The sequence below is a fragment of the Pristiophorus japonicus genome, chromosome 17 (assembly GCF_044704955.1).
Source record: "Pristiophorus japonicus isolate sPriJap1 chromosome 17, sPriJap1.hap1, whole genome shotgun sequence".
Taxonomy (NCBI): domain Eukaryota; kingdom Metazoa; phylum Chordata; class Chondrichthyes; family Pristiophoridae; genus Pristiophorus; species Pristiophorus japonicus.
Window position 1 is genome coordinate 9880705 of NC_091993.1, and position 17846 is coordinate 9898550.

At 39.3% G+C, this 17846-nt stretch overlaps 1 protein-coding gene across 3 annotated transcripts in view; it reads right to left on the reverse strand.

Moving 5' to 3' along the window:
* Positions 1 to 329: 329 nt before the first annotated feature.
* LOC139227529 (DNA-binding protein RFX7) overlaps positions 330 to 17846 on the reverse strand; it is a 76486-nt gene continuing 58969 nt past the window's right edge. For all 3 annotated transcript variants that reach the window (XM_070858333.1, XM_070858334.1, XM_070858335.1), the window contains one exon: positions 330 to 12296. In XM_070858333.1, the coding sequence (XP_070714434.1) occupies positions 8931 to 12296 (3366 nt within the window). In that variant the 3' untranslated portion in view covers positions 330 to 8930. The remainder of the gene's footprint in view (positions 12297 to 17846) is intronic.

Here is a 17846-nt window from a genome sequence, read left to right on the forward strand (position 1 = left end):
CCAACATAATTTTCCTGAAATTTAAAAAGTAAAAACTGAACATATTCTACTTTGATTTTTCATTTCATTGAAATGATTAAGAAATTGATTCCATTGTTATTGAAAGCATGATTATCCTCCATTTCCAAGGATGTTGATTCATCAGAAGGTGCACCATCTAGGATGATCAGCTACATAACTAAATCCTTACTCAAACAGTGCTTCCACTGGGTTTGTCCACGCGAGGATGAATGATGTCTAGAACAGGAGGTAGATTTGAATTACAACAAAAGATTATATTATAGGAAAAACCTCTCAATATATGGGGACATACTTTCCAGACCAGAACGTAGTACAAAACTTTTTTTTTTTTTATTGGTTTTTGAAACCATTTACAAAACTTCAACAATATCTGTGAGCACTTTCAATAAGAAAAAAAAACTAAGCTGAAATGCTATTCCAACATTATTGCACTACTGATTTTTTCCAGCAGTACAATAGACAAACACCATTAAAAAAAACATTCTACACTAAATAAAATTGTCGTACAGGCAAGCATTACCTTGTGATGTAGTAAGGAGTTGGGATTTGCTGTTGTTTGTAGCATCACTTGATGTGCATTAGTTATGACTGCTGAAACCAGTTCCTTCTCATCAGCTCATGTTCATTAATGGCAATTACTTTGCAAAAATATATGAATAGCAAATTACTGTCAGAACTTCTTCCACAATAGTTTACCAAATACTAATTATCAAAATCAACTGAACAAAATTGAAAAATGAACATATTCAACAATGTTTCTAAGGTGAATTAGTAACTTCAAAAAGGTACATAACTTGTATAACTGCGCATCCCTGGCCATTAAAGAACCAGATTCATTTCAGCAAAAAGTGGTTACAGGAATATACCTAGCACTGTACAATATAATTCAACACACATGCACACTTGATCATTTATTAACATGGTGAAGCAAATTGAACGTTAAATTTTCATCCTGTTTTAATATTCTCACACAAGAGAATCAAGTAAAACAATTATCTCATTGAGATCAATGTACATTGCTACATAAAACAATCAAGATCTGTCATTTTGCAGATGACATTTCACTTTTTTGTATATTGACTCATTACCTAAAATCTTACCAAATGAAAGCTTTGTTGCCTGTAACGATTACCATTTGTCCTAAGAGATGTGCCTGGCCAGAGACTCCCTTTAAGCATCTAGTGCAAAATATAAACATCAAAACGTCCACTGAACACAGAATTGAATATGAACATCTATTTTAAAATGCATCTCCAATTATACTTAAGGTGCAAACATGTCTAACTTTTGCTGCAATGTTTTATTATGCAGTGTTAAGTTCAGCACTGATTCAGCGAGACCAAGATAATTCAGCATGTGCTCCATTGACCAGTTCTGGTCTACTAGACCACAACTGTCAACTACTCTGCGAATCAGTCATCTGTGAAGCGTTAAAAATTGACGCTGCTACTAAAACAATGAATCACAATAGAATTTGTTCAGCCACAAGCTATCCTGGAAGGACCCAACTTTTGGGAGGTTACCAAAATGAATTTTTTTTTTTAGTGCTGCCAAGTGTAATTATTAGAAAAAACGGATTATCTTAAAAAAAACCCACAAATACAAGACAGTTACAGAAAATTAGAATTTAAGATTTCAGAAGTTTTCAATGGGTCAATATCATGAACATTTAAATTGACCCATTAGCTAAAATACACACACACACACAAAACTGCTACAGTTTCCTAGAAAACATTTAAAATATCTTAAAATTGAACAGAGTTAAAATCAAACATTGTGGTGCAGTCTGGTACCGAATGCAATCCCTCCATTCAATCACCGAGACAGCACATTACCTTCAAAACCCAATCGTCAACTAGATTAACGCTTTAATCAAAGTGAAGGATTTCTTTCTTTTATTATGGTAGATCTAGATTTCAATTCGAACAGAATGCACTGGCTATTTCAAGCCTTTTGACCACTGGGACCTTCAGCAATGCTATTTTCTCCTGGCAGTTTGGCCTTACTTCAAATACCAACTTTAGAAAAAGCAGACTGCATGTGCTAAGATAAATCTGTGCTTTCTTGAAAATATTAAAAAAATTAAACACTTCTCAACATAACCAAAAGGAGTAACAATATTCATCTTTTAGTTTCAAATTACCAAGTTACCCCCAAGATAAAAAAAAAACTTAATTTTATCAAATGTTATCAGCCTTTATATACCAAACTGTCAATCATGAGGTTCTGACCAGAGACACAAGCTGCACTGGGCTGGAACTTCTCTCCCAATTAGCTAGCGAGAATGTCACAAAATGTACAGAAGGCTTTTTTCCATCAAAGAATATCAAAAAATCAAAGAACAAGTTATTATTTAAATGGAGAAAGATTGCAAAGTGCTGCAGTACAGCGGGATCTGGGGGTACTTGTGCATGAAACACAAAAGGATAATATGTAGGTACAGCAAGTGATCAGGAAGGCCAATGGAATCTTGGCCTTTATTGCAAAGGGGATGGAGTATAAAAGCAGGGAAGTCTTGCTGCAACTATACAGGGTATTGGTGAGGCCACACCTGGAATACTGCGTGCAGTTTTGGTTTCCATATTTACGAAAGGATATACTTGCTTTGGAGGCAGTTCAGAGAAGGTTCACTAGGTTAATTCTGGGGATGAGGGGGGTTGACTTATGAGGAAAGGTTGAGTCGGTTGGGCCTCTACTCACTGGAATTCAGAAGAATGAGAGGCGATCTTATCGAAACGTATAAGATTATGAGTGGGCTTGACAAGGTGGACGCAGAGAGGATGTTTCCACTGATGGGGAGACTAGAACTAGAGGGCATGATCTTAGAATTTAAAACAGATGAGGAGAAATTTCTTCTGAGGGTTGCAAATCTGTGGAACTCGCTGCCTCCGAGAGCTGTGGAAGCTGGGACATTGAATAAATTTAAGACAGAAATAGACAATTTCTTAAATGATAAGAGGATAAAGGGTTATGGGGAACAGGCGGGGAAGTGGAGCCGAGTCCATGATCAGATCAGCCATGATCTTATTGAATGGCGGAGCAGGCTCGAGGGGCCATATGGCCTACTCCTGTTCCTATTATGTTCTTATGATTGAATGGAAATTAATGGGCTAATTGTATGGAAAGAAATGTTTTTTTTAATCTGACACAGCAATAAGTAAGATTTCCACTATTTTATTGGAAACTCTTAAGTCTCTTGGACTAGAGAAGTCTTTTGCTTATGTTTATATTTGAGGGGCCTCAATTTCTCTTTATACAACACAATATATGGAGAAAGTATTCTCATCTTGTGGTGTGAACCAATATGGAAACTTCATTCTACCTAAAATTTATGTCTGTAACTTGGTTAACTGGTAACTGATCATATAGGGTGCTGAGCACCTTGAGTCACATCGCCAAGAGATGCAGAAAACAAGCACAGGCAGCGGAAGAAGCGTGCGGCAAACCAGACTCCCTACCCACCCTTTCCTTCAACGACTGTCTGTCTCACCTGTGACAGTGACTGTCATTCCCGTATTGGACTGTACAGTTACCTGAGAACTCATTTTTAGACTGGAAGCAAGCCTTCCTCGATTTCGAAGGACTGCCTATGATGATAATATTCCTTTACACAGGAAATACATTTATCATTAGATTTTTTTATACACCTTGGTAAAATTAGAGCCCTAGAAATGGCTGTGTGCAGTACTAGCTTACAAATACTTAAATGTATTTGTATGACATTCCACTCAGTTGTTTGCATCAACTTGTTTAAAATAAACAAGTCAACAGTTCTGTTAAAATGTCAAAGGAATGTCATATCGATAAGTTAAGTGCTCAGACACTAATATCACAAACAGTAATTTATAGGCTTTGGTTTTTTGTATATATTAGGGAAATTTAAATCTGGAAATTGTTGTGATAGTGTGTGAATATTTAATGCATTCATACATCATTCCTCTATCCATCTTTCAATTCTCATTATGAAACTAAGAGCAAAAACAACTATTGTTGACCAATGCAATGTAATCAGTAATAATTTTGAAGTTCATAGATCATCCAGCCGAAAGAGGGACAATCTCGAGGTTGAGGAATGAGACAAATCCTCAAAAATAAGTACTAGTATAACTAAGGGGTAGAAAATACCCATATAATTTAAACAAAAAGTGAAAAGCTAGAAACACAGTAGTACAGACAGAACATAATTCACAAACAGGCAACAGAAAGTAATGTAAGGAAAATATGTTGATCCAGTGAGAGCAAGAATAAGCCAAGTTTTGTTCTTAAAATAAACAATTTCCTGAAATTTGGTATGTGTGTTTAAACGCTTTTTAAATTTCAATTTTTTTGTTCAAGTCCATTATTGCAAAAATGAATTAACATCGGCAAGACCTTTAAATTATGTTCTTTTTCTCTTTGGTGAAAAATAATGTACTGGTTAAAATAAGCATTTCGGATTCTGTATTGGTACTCTGGCAGTAGACTGCAGATATGTACCCAAATTCTAACGTTCCTTGTTCTCAGCCTTGCTGTTAGTGGACAAAGAAAGTAAAATTATGATGCCACCTTGCCTGCCTTCATCCTGGATGAGAGAAAGATGTCTGGGAAGGGAGGAGGCAAAGATGACAGGAAAGCAAGAAATGAATTTTTAAAGTATAAAATTCAATCACTAACTTTAATTGGTTAAATATATATTTTGTTGATTCATGATTCCAAAGTACAGAGTTGTAGCTTCAGAAATGAACAGGTCTTGTGCACAGAATGGTTTGTTCAAATTATTAGAAATGTAATTTATTAAGTCTTGCAAAAGACAAAATATGAAAAATAGGAAGGATTAAGACTCGTGTACTACACATATGTCTATACCCGGAAACTAGTTTTCCCAGTTTCTATATGGAATTTCGAAATGCAATGCAAGGATGACTGTTCTCCACTGGTCATTATTTCTGATGTCTGTGGTCACACTATTCATAATTAACAATTTAACACTGTAATTAATCATAATTAAATCAGAACTGGCAAATTGATTTTAAAATACTGTTTGAGAAGTATTAGTTAAAAGAAACAGGAGGAACACATCTTTTATTTAATCATCACACAAAACTCAGTTGTTTCAAGAGATTGGGAAAACATAATCAATGGCCAAAAGAAATCTAATTTCATGATAATACTAACTATAACTGCACTTCGACTTTGAGGTAAACAGATAAATTCCATTGCAAGCCTAGATATTATCTAGTGTCACAGACTGTTATCTTCATCAAGTATTTAATTTTTCCCTTAAAGTTTATGTAGGCAGACAAAATTCAGTTTAAGCTGTCTTTGACTCATTAAGAATTTTAGAATTAAAGACTACATTTTGAAGATTTGTTATAAATCAGAATGGAGTGATCAGGTGCATAGACAGCTTCATTTGGAACAAAAACACTGAATTAACAATGAATTTGAAAATTAAAGGTAGATTAAAATAGAGCACCATCTTGTGGGCACGTGCATAAATCCAATGGCAATATAACTCAAGAGATTCATAGCACAAGCTCTTGTTTCGAAGCTGATTTTTAAGTAGTAATACAGCTTGCTTTTCTATATACCCACTTTTCATGAATTTTGGATGGCTAACATTAGCTATTAAAAGGATTGGTGTGTTTATAAGCATTAGTTTTACTGCTCACTGCTTTTTGTAGAGATAATGTTTCGAATTCCAGATGCCCCCAAATTAAGATCTGAGGTAAAAAAGTTTAAAATGACAGAAAATTCTGATTAAAAAATATATTTAAGTAAATATTAGAGAAAATTTGGTGCCACTGACGAACAATCCTATAGAAATCAAAATTTCAGCTTGTGCACAATTAAGACATTTTATGCATATGGTTCAATTGTGATTAGAATCCAAATTTATACTTATATTTGTTCTTATTTGTTTCCCAATTCTTATTTTCATTATATATATATATAGTCAGAACAGTTATTATGGAAGATGAATTTCTTCACCACCTTAATTATACACGTCAGGTAGCAAAAGGATTCTCTGCAACCTAGTACATCACAGGAGTATGGAACAAGCAGCTTATCACAGTACAAATAGGCTATCGTAGAATCAATAAAATTCAGATAAATGCAATTTTCCAAAATTGCTATAAAAAGGTACCGGGAAACATGGCAACGCCAGGTGGTTCATAAAGTCTTGGTTCAATAGCAACATTTGGTAAAATTATGTGAAAATGTTTATTACTGTAAATCATTTTAAGATTTATACAAGTATTTGTTACAAACCACACGAGATGTCCCAGTAACATTACACTCCTGAAATATCTTGGATGTTTTATAGACTTTATATTTGGAAAAAGCTATTTTAATGTCAATATGTTTTTTTTAAAAAATGTACTTTTAGTTTGTTGACCATTTCTGTTAAAAAATATGCCTAAATTGATTCAGGTGACTAACAATCTCTATATTAGGAGATATGCATCATTAAACACACTGTTTGCAATAATTAAAGACTGGGATAAAATTACAGAAATTTATTATACATTCACAATTATAGAATTTTGTTTTTTTCTTTACCTTTTTGATTCCCCTCCCCCCCACCGTATCCCACCCCCTGTGGGTCATCAGTCAAGCTAAATCCTCTCTTTTCCTGTAGTATTCTTAAATCTACAAAATCCAGTGATTGCTCAGTGGATAAATGCACAAGATGTGGTATAGAACTGTACAAATCAAAAAGGTTTTACGTTCAAATTAGTTATTTAGTGCTGAAACAGCCATTCTTAGTTAAGAGGGAGAGAAGGGGAATATTAAAATATACCTATGTACTTTCAGCAGTCAGTGATAACAATCTGTAGTCAGAACCCCGTCTGATTTTCACTCCACCCACAAAAGCATAGATTTTTTGCATCACTTGAGGCCATTCTGTCCATCGTGCCTGCGCCAGCTGACTGATATTTCTCCCGACCTTTCCCCACTCCCTTCTAAATTTTTCTTATTCAATTATTGATTCACTTCTCCATTGAACATTATTATGGATTCTCTTTGCACCACTTTTTCTGATGGGGTATTCCAAGCCCCACATACAAATTACAATACAGAAATAAGCCAATCGTCTCAACCGGTCTGAATTGTTGGGATCGCACTGTGTGTCATCTCTACCCGCTAAGCAATCAGGGAAGATTTTATTAAAGATACCTACTTCAGCAGGGTATGTAAATTATATCAGGGCATAGTTAAAATGAATTCCAATTTGTTAGACTAAAAATTAATCTTAACCTTATTTGATCTTAAAAGAAATGTAACCCGTTATATATTTTAACCCACTGCCTGCTGTGCTGTGGAGTGCTGTATGATACTGCTCAGGAAAGTATCTTTCTGTCCTTCTAGTGGTGTAATCTAGGGTGAATAAATAAGCTATTTCTAAGATTGCTTCTCTTTTGAATGCTTTTACAAAAAAATTAAAAACCTTTATCACAGAAATCATTTTTTGAATCTAATTCTAGGCATTTTGATATATTTCCCTTTCTTTGAGGAAAACTATAAAAATCAACTTCTAGTAAAGGAATTTCTATTTAAAAGATATTACAGGATTTTTTTTTATATAACAAAGAAATATGGCTGTAATATTGATTTTTTTTTGCCATTAGAGGGAGCCACTGATTCTCCTAAATACTATACACTCTTAGGAAGAATACGAGGGGTTTAAGTCCCACAGTGTGCTGGTTAATAGGTTCACATTCAATTCCAGTCTTCACTATTTTAACACAGTTGTTAACCTGCTTAAAATAAATGGGTTAACACTCCCATTAAAATACCGCAGAGGAATTTAGCACTTACAAGTTAACCAATGCAATAAAAATAGCACACAAGAGACAAAACACCTAGTGGAATAATATACGACTGTGCATACATTACCAAATCACTGTGAATGAGGTGATGATGCCTCCACATTAAAAGACAAACATTACATTGCTAACAATTGAAGAGAAGTGTATCCAACTTAATTGTCACATAACTCTCTAAAAAGGCAGATACCTGCACTTTTACTGCAGTTATCCAGTGCCTCCTAGTTATTGTTTTATACTTTAAAACCAGTTATAGGCAACCTGGAATTTTGTGGAAAACATCAGATATTTGAGTGATATCATGAATCAGGAGTGCAGTCCACAGTTCCCACTCATGTTCCTGGAGAGCTGCTTTAGTTTTATACATCATGCTGACTTCCAGGTGCCTCCAATGAGAAGTATTAGGCAGAGAACAAAATAACGAAGAGTGACTGAGGTACACCAGTAGGTCTATAAATATTGCCTCTTATAACAGAGTTATGGAAAATTCAGTCGAAACACTTAATAAAATGGACGCATTAACTTAATGTGCAGCCAACAAGATCTGCATTCACATTGATTAGTTGGAAAAACAAACCCAGTGTGATGCAGGATTGAAGCCTAGGATTTTATCTTAAAAGACCCGAGGTGGAAATTATCAATTAAATCATATGGTTGATATTAAAGTTCAGAGGGCAATGAGTGAAAGTGGTTTTTTTTAAACATGAAATAAATTGACCTAAACCGAGCAGGATTTTCTCTCACCATTGTTGATATTAAAAAGGCTCGAACTGCATTCACATTTTACTGCAGTAATCTACCTACTGACAAGACAGCCCAGCTTGTAAATGAACCCAATTCTAATAATGGATAACATACACAGACATTTTCTTATATTGCAGTAAACCATGCAGGAAGATGTCAAATACTGGCACCTAAAATGAAAGAATTTTGGACACAAGATTAATGAAACTTAAGTATGCAGAGCAGTTAGTTTTCTCCTGGAACACATTTGTTCAGGAACAAATGTTTCTCTTAAGGCAGGCACATCTGTTAGGCCAAATATGATGCGTCAGAAAATGAAATGTGTGCGCTATATATTTAACAGTACTCTTTGATTTAACCCAACATTTCAACTGTAGGATGATCTTTACTTTCCATCCAGTCAAACCCTGAAGACTGCATGGAGTTCATGGACTCATTACAGATTTGCTGGAACACTGCATCATCATTCAGTTCCTCCAGTGTAGTATCAACATCCTGTCCCTGTTGTTTACTCGGGTCAAACAGCAGATTTGTGTCTAAAGTGCTCAGGTCGTTTATGCTGCCTGAAAGATCAGAGGACAACCTGAGATCACTGGAGAAATCAGAGGCAACATTATTAAGATCTGACGGTACTTGACCAACCACTTGCTGGTTTGACTGTAGGCTGTCTTCAGCCAAAAAGTCTTTGACTGTACTGTTGAAATCCAATGATTGCTCTCTGGTTTCTGTTTGTGCTTGATTATCCTCAGAAATATAACCCATCTGATCATTATTGATGTGTTTTGTGAGGTAACTAGGCTTCTGGAATTCAAAGACAGAAGAGCTTGAATTAATCATTGGTTGCTGGTTGGCACTACCAAAATTAGATGTCGTCTCCAATATCTGAGTAAGATTCATTCTTGCTGTATAATTGGAGGGCAAGTTGTTTATTCCTAGACCTCTTACTGCATCATCACTGTCTGAATCAAGTTTGCTTAACAACACGTTTGTAATTTTCTTAGTGTTCGTTTGCTTCTGGTAAGATGGGAAAGGAGTCTGCATCATCACAGACAAAGGGACAGATTGGCTTCGCTGAGCCATACTGTTGGCACTGTTATTTGAAAGAGTGTTAACAAAGGTGTTGTGAACCTCAGGTGTTACTGGGCTTCCAAAAGATGCCAAACTTGTTCTTGGCAGGTTAATCACTGGACCGAGAGTACTTCCGCTAAGATTACGTTGACGATGAACAGCAGGACTGACACTGCGACACCTAAAATTGATTAATGAATGTATTCCTTTGTTGTCAAGAGGTGCTGGAACTGCAAAGCCCTCCTGCTTATTGCCATTAGCCATAGATACTCCTTGGTGTGGTACAGGTGAAACTGGAGTCAAACGACCCAATTGAGCATCATGATGTCTAGACTGTAACTGCATGGCATTATGGTGATATGACTGCATCGTTTGTCCAGGAACAGCAAAGGCATGTGGTTTTCTAAAGTGGTCCTCAGCCAGTTCCTGATAACTGGGAAGAATACCAACACCACTGCTGGAAACTGCAGAGTTGCTTACTCCAGTGTTGTATCCATTATTCATCCATTCAATTTTTGTTTTGTCTGGGTGAGTGGCCATAGGCCTCTGCATTGGTTTAACAGGACTGCTGGAAATGACACTAGCATCCTGGTATGCCATGCTGGAGCTTATTGGAGTAAAAGCAAAAGGGTTCCTGCATTCAACAGGGCTAGGTGGCACACTACTACTACAGTTCGAATGAGGAGTGCCAATTGGTGTATGTCTGCTGCTGCCAAGAGCGCTATCTACAGGTGTTGTTTGAGCCATTCTGGAACTAGGACTTGAACAAGTTTGAGAGCCAATCATTTCTGACGTAGGTGTTGGATTAGGTGTAGGTGTTGGCGTTGGTGTTGGAGTTGGCGTTGGAGTGCCACTGCTATGGATTGGATGATAGAATTGTCCAACTTGATGAGATGACATCAGTGCGCCTTGACCTATTGTGGAATGACTATGAGCAGATATTCCCAAACCAGTTCCATAACCAACATTCAGGGACATTTGCTCTTCAAATAATACTAATTCTTCTACAATACTGTCCTGTGTGAGATCTTCATCAAACTGAAAGTAGTTTTCATTGGTTTGTGAGCCTGAAGGCGTGAGCTCCATCAGATTATCCTGCAGAGGTAACTGGTTTGATGACTGTGCTTGATTTAGTCCTTGCAGCTGAACTGAAGTCGAACCTTGTAGCTGGTTCTGAGCCTGCATTTGCTGATCATAAGACTGCTGATCCAACCCATTACATTGTACTGGCTCCCATGCAGACACTTGAAAATCAATGGTCCCCGAATTCCCAATCATATTAGCATTTATAACTTGCTGCCTTTCTGTATCAGTCAAAAAACACTGGTGATTCTTTTTGATATGCTGGATGTCAGTATGATTAGCGATCAGCTTTGTACTTGTGTTTCCTTGCAAACCGAATGAAGCCATTTCCAAATCAATAGTTTTGTTTTCCTGAAAGGTAGATGTTTGTTCTGCAGCAGTCTGAAGGCAATCCAGGGTTACTATTTGAATATCAGATGAAGGGTTTGCTAATATACGGGTGATTCCTGTTGCATTCAGTTTAACAGTAACTTTACTAGGTGCCTGAATCACTGCTGGTGTGTTTTCACTTTTTACTAGTAAAGCTGCAGATAGTTTTGGAGATGTCATTACTGCAGTGCCAAGGCAGGCCTTCTGATGTCCTGCACTACCTGAAGTATGTTCGAAAAGCATAGCTTTCTTCACAGGAGGCACCTGTGGTTCAAATGCAGAATTAGAGGGAGAACGTTTTCTTGGACTTTTTGGGCACATCCCATTGTCTTTGTGAGACCTGGCAGTATCAGTAATAGATTTTGAATTAATGCTGGTGCTCGTGAAATTTGCAGTGGAGGAAACAGAAAAAACATTTTGATTATTTCCCACGATTGAAATGGCCAGATTGTCAATGTGTACAAACTTGCCTTCATTTTTGGTCTTTTTTCCTTCAGTTTTCTGACCATTACAGACTTTTGCCGTCTTCTCATTAGCTGTTTTCCCATTTGATATCCTCACTTTTGGGCTAGCTTCACTGTTACTTTTCTGTCCACATGGAGAGGAACCAACAGTTCTTCGAGAATCCTTCAAGCGACTTGAATGATCTTGGCACAGAGTCTGCTTTTCATCACTTGATATTGCTTCATGTTCAGATTTGATGACCTCAGTAGTCGGTGTAGTTATGGCACTACTTGTTCTGGATCCTCCAACAGGAAGGCAAGAGGTTGAGCCAACTCTCAATGTTGCACCAGTTTTTAATTTGTCTGCTGTTGCTGTACTGTTGTTTGCTGATGATGTAGGCTTAGGAGATGCGCCAGTGTTAGGTGGGAGAGATATTGTTGTCATCTTCACCATATTCAGGGAGCTAGCGTGGGATGTTCCAGGAACAACAGTTTTTATTGGACTACTGGCCAAGAGTACTGTAGTTGGAGAGCTAAGAGTAAGTGTGCTGGTTGAGGCTGGTTTAGGCAAGATTTGATGGTAGCGAGGTCTTGAGCGATCATTATGTGGACTGGCAGGGACATTCTGGACAGTCTTCTGTTGCTGTTTGACTGACTGCATATGTTGAGCAACAACCTGTACGTTCAAAGGAAGAACCTTGCTTTCTGTTGGACCCAATGGACTTGGTGATGTCATCATTTGTCTGCTTCTTTGCATCTGAAAAATTCAATATCAAAGGCCTATAAAAATTATATTTAAACACATGAACAAACTCAAGAGTGAAGCAAGTGTTTTTTCTTGTACAGTACTTCACATTAAATGTGATCTACCAACAATGTTGCCATATACTATTTTCCTGTAATGGATGGTAAGTAATATATTACAATGAATAGGGTAAACATATTCAATGGAAAGGTAAAAGTATTCTGCTCTTATTTACAGAACTAGGTTCAAAATTAGAATTACTGTACCCCTCAGTTATTGAAAATATCGCAGTTAATTACATGAACTGAATTCCATGTCCGTCACTAACAAAATTTTTCCCCATTTTAATTTTCTCTAATTCACACACAGGTTTCTGCAGTGATATTCATCCATCTTTTGGTAGTTTTACTGATAATATTGATATGGAATTGAAACATCAGAAATAGTTTTTATCTTGTGTAATGGAGAAATTGGGGAGAAAAAGTGTAATGCCCTGCATCACAGAATAATAGATATGGTTCTATTAAGTCATGAATTTCCTGCAGAATTTGGAGTAATACTGGGACAATAGGTGGTGTACATAACAAATCCCAACCATTTATCAACAATGAGGGCACCACCTTCCCTCTCCCCTACAGCATGACTGCAAGCAGTAAGCTAGACTCTGATTGGAAGAGGCCAAGGAACAAACCAAAAAATAACAAGGAACTAAAAACAAAAATTGGAAATTGAAAGAAACATTGGATTTTTTTTCCTACTTCAAGACACTGATAAATATTCATATTTGCTGGTGACAATGAGTAGTATTTGTTACCAAATTAAAAGAAAGTACTTGCATTTATATAATATCTCAAGACCGTCTCAAAGCATTTTAAAGCCAATTAAGTACTTTGGAAATGTTTGCGCACAACAAGCTCTCACAAACAGCAATAAGGTAATAAGCAGATTATCTATTTCAGTGTGTTAATTGAGGGATAAAGACTCAGCTCTTCTTTGAATAGTGCCACGAGTGTTTTTTACGCCCACCTGAGGGGGCAGTTGGGCCCTTGATTTAATGTCTCATCTGAAAGACAGCACCTCAGTGTTGAAATGTCAGCCTAGATTGCATGCAAGTCTATGAAGTGGGATTTGACCCCACAACCTCCCGACTCAGAGACAAGCATACTACCACTAAACCAAGGCTAACCCTTAATAGCACTGTGAAGTTTTAAATGGGAACGAGAGAAAACAGAGGTAGCTTGAATGAGTACAAATCTCCATCAGAAGTAAATACAAATTTAATTTTCCAAATGTGTTAGTTTGTTTGATATATCACAACCTCTAGAAAGCCATTCTAAAACAATCTTGAATGTATACATTGTGGCTTTATATAGGGCGGATTTAGGGTATTTAAGTTTGGAGGGAAGCCGAACTGAACTGCCAGCTACTTATACAAGGGATGAGAACCCTTAGGCTATACAGCAGCTTCAAAAGAAGCCTGGGGGGGGGGGGGGGGGGGGGGTCCTTCATTGAATGGCTAGCTTCCCGGTCTAAGCAAGACTACTGCGCATGCGCAGTACAGGGTGTGGTCCATACCAGGGCGTCCACCTTGGGGAGACAGAGCGAGAAGGTGGTGTGAATGCTTTGTCTTGCTGCTTTGAGCTTCTTGCAAAGCCAGAATTAAATTATGGGGGCAATATTGACAATGCCGTACCTCATGCAAGCCTTCTGCATGATGGTGCTGTGGAGAAGACTGATTAGACATCACTTGAGGAACCTCAAAGCACGTAGGATGATGGACAGGAGGGCGTACCCACATCGGTTATATCGAGACAGGCTTTCATACCAGCACCCAAGTGATGCAGACTGTGTGAGAAGGCTGTGTTTCCACAAAGAAGTTGTAACCAAGATCTGACAGTTAATAAAGGCAGACCTAAAAGCATCAGGAGGACGGCTTTGTCAGTTGAAGTAAAGGTTACAGCTGCATTTTCATTCTATGCATCCGGATCATTCCAGGCCACAACTGGGGTTGTGTGCACCATTTCTCAACTTGCAACACATAGCTGCATTCGGTAGGTGACTGCTGCACTATATGCCTGGAGGAATGACTACATTAAGTTCCCCATGACCGCCCAAGCAATGCATGACCGGGTTGTGGACTTCTACAAGATTGCTGGCTTCCCCAAGGTGCAGGGTTGCATTGACTGTACCCACATCGCCTTGCGAGCACCTTTGGAGGATTCAGAGATGTACAGGAACAGAAAATGTGCACAGCTTGTCTGTGACGACATACATCGCATCATGACAGTTGATGCAAAATACCCTTGGAGCATCCATTATGCGCTCACACTCTGCAAGAGCGCTATATCTGCCATGTTTCAGCAGCAGCCAGAAGGGCAGAGCTGGCTGCTGGGAGACAAAGGGTACGGCCTCGCCACCTGGCTCATGACGCCCCTAAGCATGACCCGGACAGAAGCTGACTGGGAATACAACATGTCGCACATTGTGATCTGCAGCATAATAGAGAGGACCATTGGCATCTTGAAGCAGCGTTTCCGATGCCTGGACCATTACGGAGGCTACTTGCAATACTCCCGAGATTGTCGGTCAGTTCACTGTTGTCTGCTGCATGCTGCACAACTTAGCCATCATGAGGCAGCAGCAACTGATCGTAGAAGACCCACCTGAGGTGAGAGTGGCTGATAATGAGGAGGAAGATGCAGATAACGAGGAGGAGGATGAGGAAGCCATGCAACTACCTGAACCCGGAGCACGATGGCAGAGGAGGGTAGACCGTCATGCCCCTTCAACCCTCAGAGAAGAAATTTCTCATCTCAGTTTTAAATGGGCAGCCCATTATTCTATGTCCCCTAGTTTTAGTTCCCCTATGAGTGGAAATATCCTCTGTATCCACCTTGTCGAGCCCCCTCGTTATTTTATAAGTTTCCATAAGATCACCTCTCATTCTGCTGAACTCCAATGTGTATAGGCCCAACCTACCCTCATAAGTCAACCCCCCCATTTCTGAAATCAACCCAGTGAATCTTTCTGAACAGCCTTCAATGTAACTATATCCTTCCCTAAATATCGAGACCAAAACTGTACGCAGTACTCCAGGTATGGCCTCACCAATACCCTGTACAGTTATAGCAGGACTTCTCTGCTTTTATACTCTATCCCCCTTGCAATAAAGGCCAACATTCCATTTGCCTTCCTGATTACTTGCTGTACCTGCATACTAACATTTTGTGTTTCATGCATAAGGACCCCCAGGTCTCTCTGTACTGCAGCACTTTGCAATTTTTCTCCATTTAAATTATAATTTGCTTTTCTATTATTTTCACCAAAGTGGATAACCTCACATTTTCCCACATTATTCTCCATCTACCAAATTTTTGCCCACTCACCATGAGAGGTGATCTTATTGAAACTTATAAAATAATGAGGGGGCTCGACAAGGTGGATGCAGAGAGGATATTTCCACTCACAGGGGAAACTTAAAACTAGGGGAATAGTCTTAGAATAAGGGGCCGCTCATTTAAAACTGAGAGGAGGAGCAATTTCTTCTCTGAGGGTTGTAGATCTATGGAATTCTCTTCCCCAGAGAGCTGTGGAGGTTGGGTCATTGAACATATAAGGCAGAGATAGACAGATTTTTGAGCGATAAGGGAGTAAAGGGTTATGGGGAACGGATCAGCCATGATCTTATTGAATGACGGAGCAGGCTCGAGGGGCCAAATGGCCTACCCCTGCTCCTATTTCTTATGTCATGTTAACCATTGCTCGAGCCTTGCGCCAGCAGTTCATCCATGAACACTTTGCTGCCTGAAGGTTCAGCAGCAATTATTCCAAATGGACCATGTTTACTGTTTGGATCTGTAATGTTGTGTTGTGTGAATGGAACAAATAATGGAAATGATTTGAGTTATCATTTAAAATATATTTTATTCAAAAGTTTAACACTTGTTTGTCCTGAACTTTAATACAAATATTCTTGTATCAAACTTTAAAGATTTCAGTTAAGATCACTTGCAAAATTTTAAACGTAAACTTACATCACTTACAAAAAAACTTTTAATTTGAGAGCAGTTACAACACTAGTAACAGCAGCAGCAAAGAAAGGTTACACCCATCTCTCCTCCACCTTATTCTAAGACCGCCTGCTGCACTTGGTCTTGGTGACTCCACCCCTGCCCGCAGACAATGGCACAGCATTTCTTGGGTTGGTACCAAGCTTATTCTTTCGAGCATCTCGGGTAATGCGCACCTCTTGATGGGAGGCGTGGGCAGGCTGTAATGTGGAAGGCCTGGCTTGGGCCTCTTCAGAGGCTGGGTCTGGGGATTGGAATGGGAGTGGCAGTTGATTCCGTCCACGGCCACGGGGTCTGGGTGTGTTCCCTATTGCAACAGCTACCTCAGACATTCCCTCACTCATGTGCCCTGACAGCATCTCAACAACCTGCAACATTCCCTCCCTCATGTTCACCGACAGTATCAGCTGCCTGTGACATTCCATCCACAATGTGCCCGGACAGTGCTCCCAGTTCTCATGAGAGTTACTTCTCCCAATACCTCATCACCCACCCCACTGATGGTGTCCAGGAATGATTGCGTAAGGTCAATGCTCTCCCCACTCATTATCATCTGAATCACATCTTTACATCCTGCACCTCAGGAGAGTGCTGTCGAACTCTCCTTCCCCTCCTCACCCTGGGTGTGGCTCACTGCATCCCACTGGGACCCACAGCCTTGGATGGTGGAGCCCTGGGTGCACCTTGCTGCACCCCACTGGAACCTGGAACCTCGGACTGTGAGAAACCATGAAATGTCCCAACACTCGCCCACTTAGGAAAGGGGCTGGCACCTCAATGGGCAGCACCAGCACCTCCTCCAGACTGAGTACAACAGTGGGGGCTTCATCCTCTCCCTGCCCCCCCCCCCCCACCCCCCATGCTCTTTGTCTGGAAGGTAGGATTGGAAGATGTTCTCCTCTTCAGGCTCGTCTGTGTCTGAATCTTCTTCTGCATCGGCTTAAGTCTTGTCAGGGTTGGCCTTAAGTTCTTCAAAATATAACAGAACAGACAAATGGTTAGCAGCCGAGGAAGGGGCAGGGTGGTATGAGTAGGCTCACACAGCGCAGGCAGCAGGCTCATTTGAAGGACCACGATGCATCAACCGAAGCACAGCTGACGGAGACATCTCCATGAACCAAAGCATGGCTAGCCTGCACAGTACTTGACTTTTAGCAAAGCCAGAATGTGGAATTTGCAGGATTTGCCCTCTCCCTCCAGCTTGTGCAGTGGTGGTTGCTTTTCTCCAGGTAGGGCCCATTAAAGCAGCGACCCCGTCTTCCAAGTGTGTCAGTGGCTGCAGATTTGCCGGGCCTCCTCCTGTTCAAGTTCTTTCTCTTTTGTTGTGTGTCACCTTCCTCTGCAAAGATGAAAATATAACGTTTGAGAGAGGATGTCTTTCTGGGGGTGGACATACAGATGGTCACATTTACAATTGCAATTCCAGTGAATAAATGAAAATATTACTTACACTAACTACTTGAGCACGGTCCTGCCACTTTTTTGCATTGGC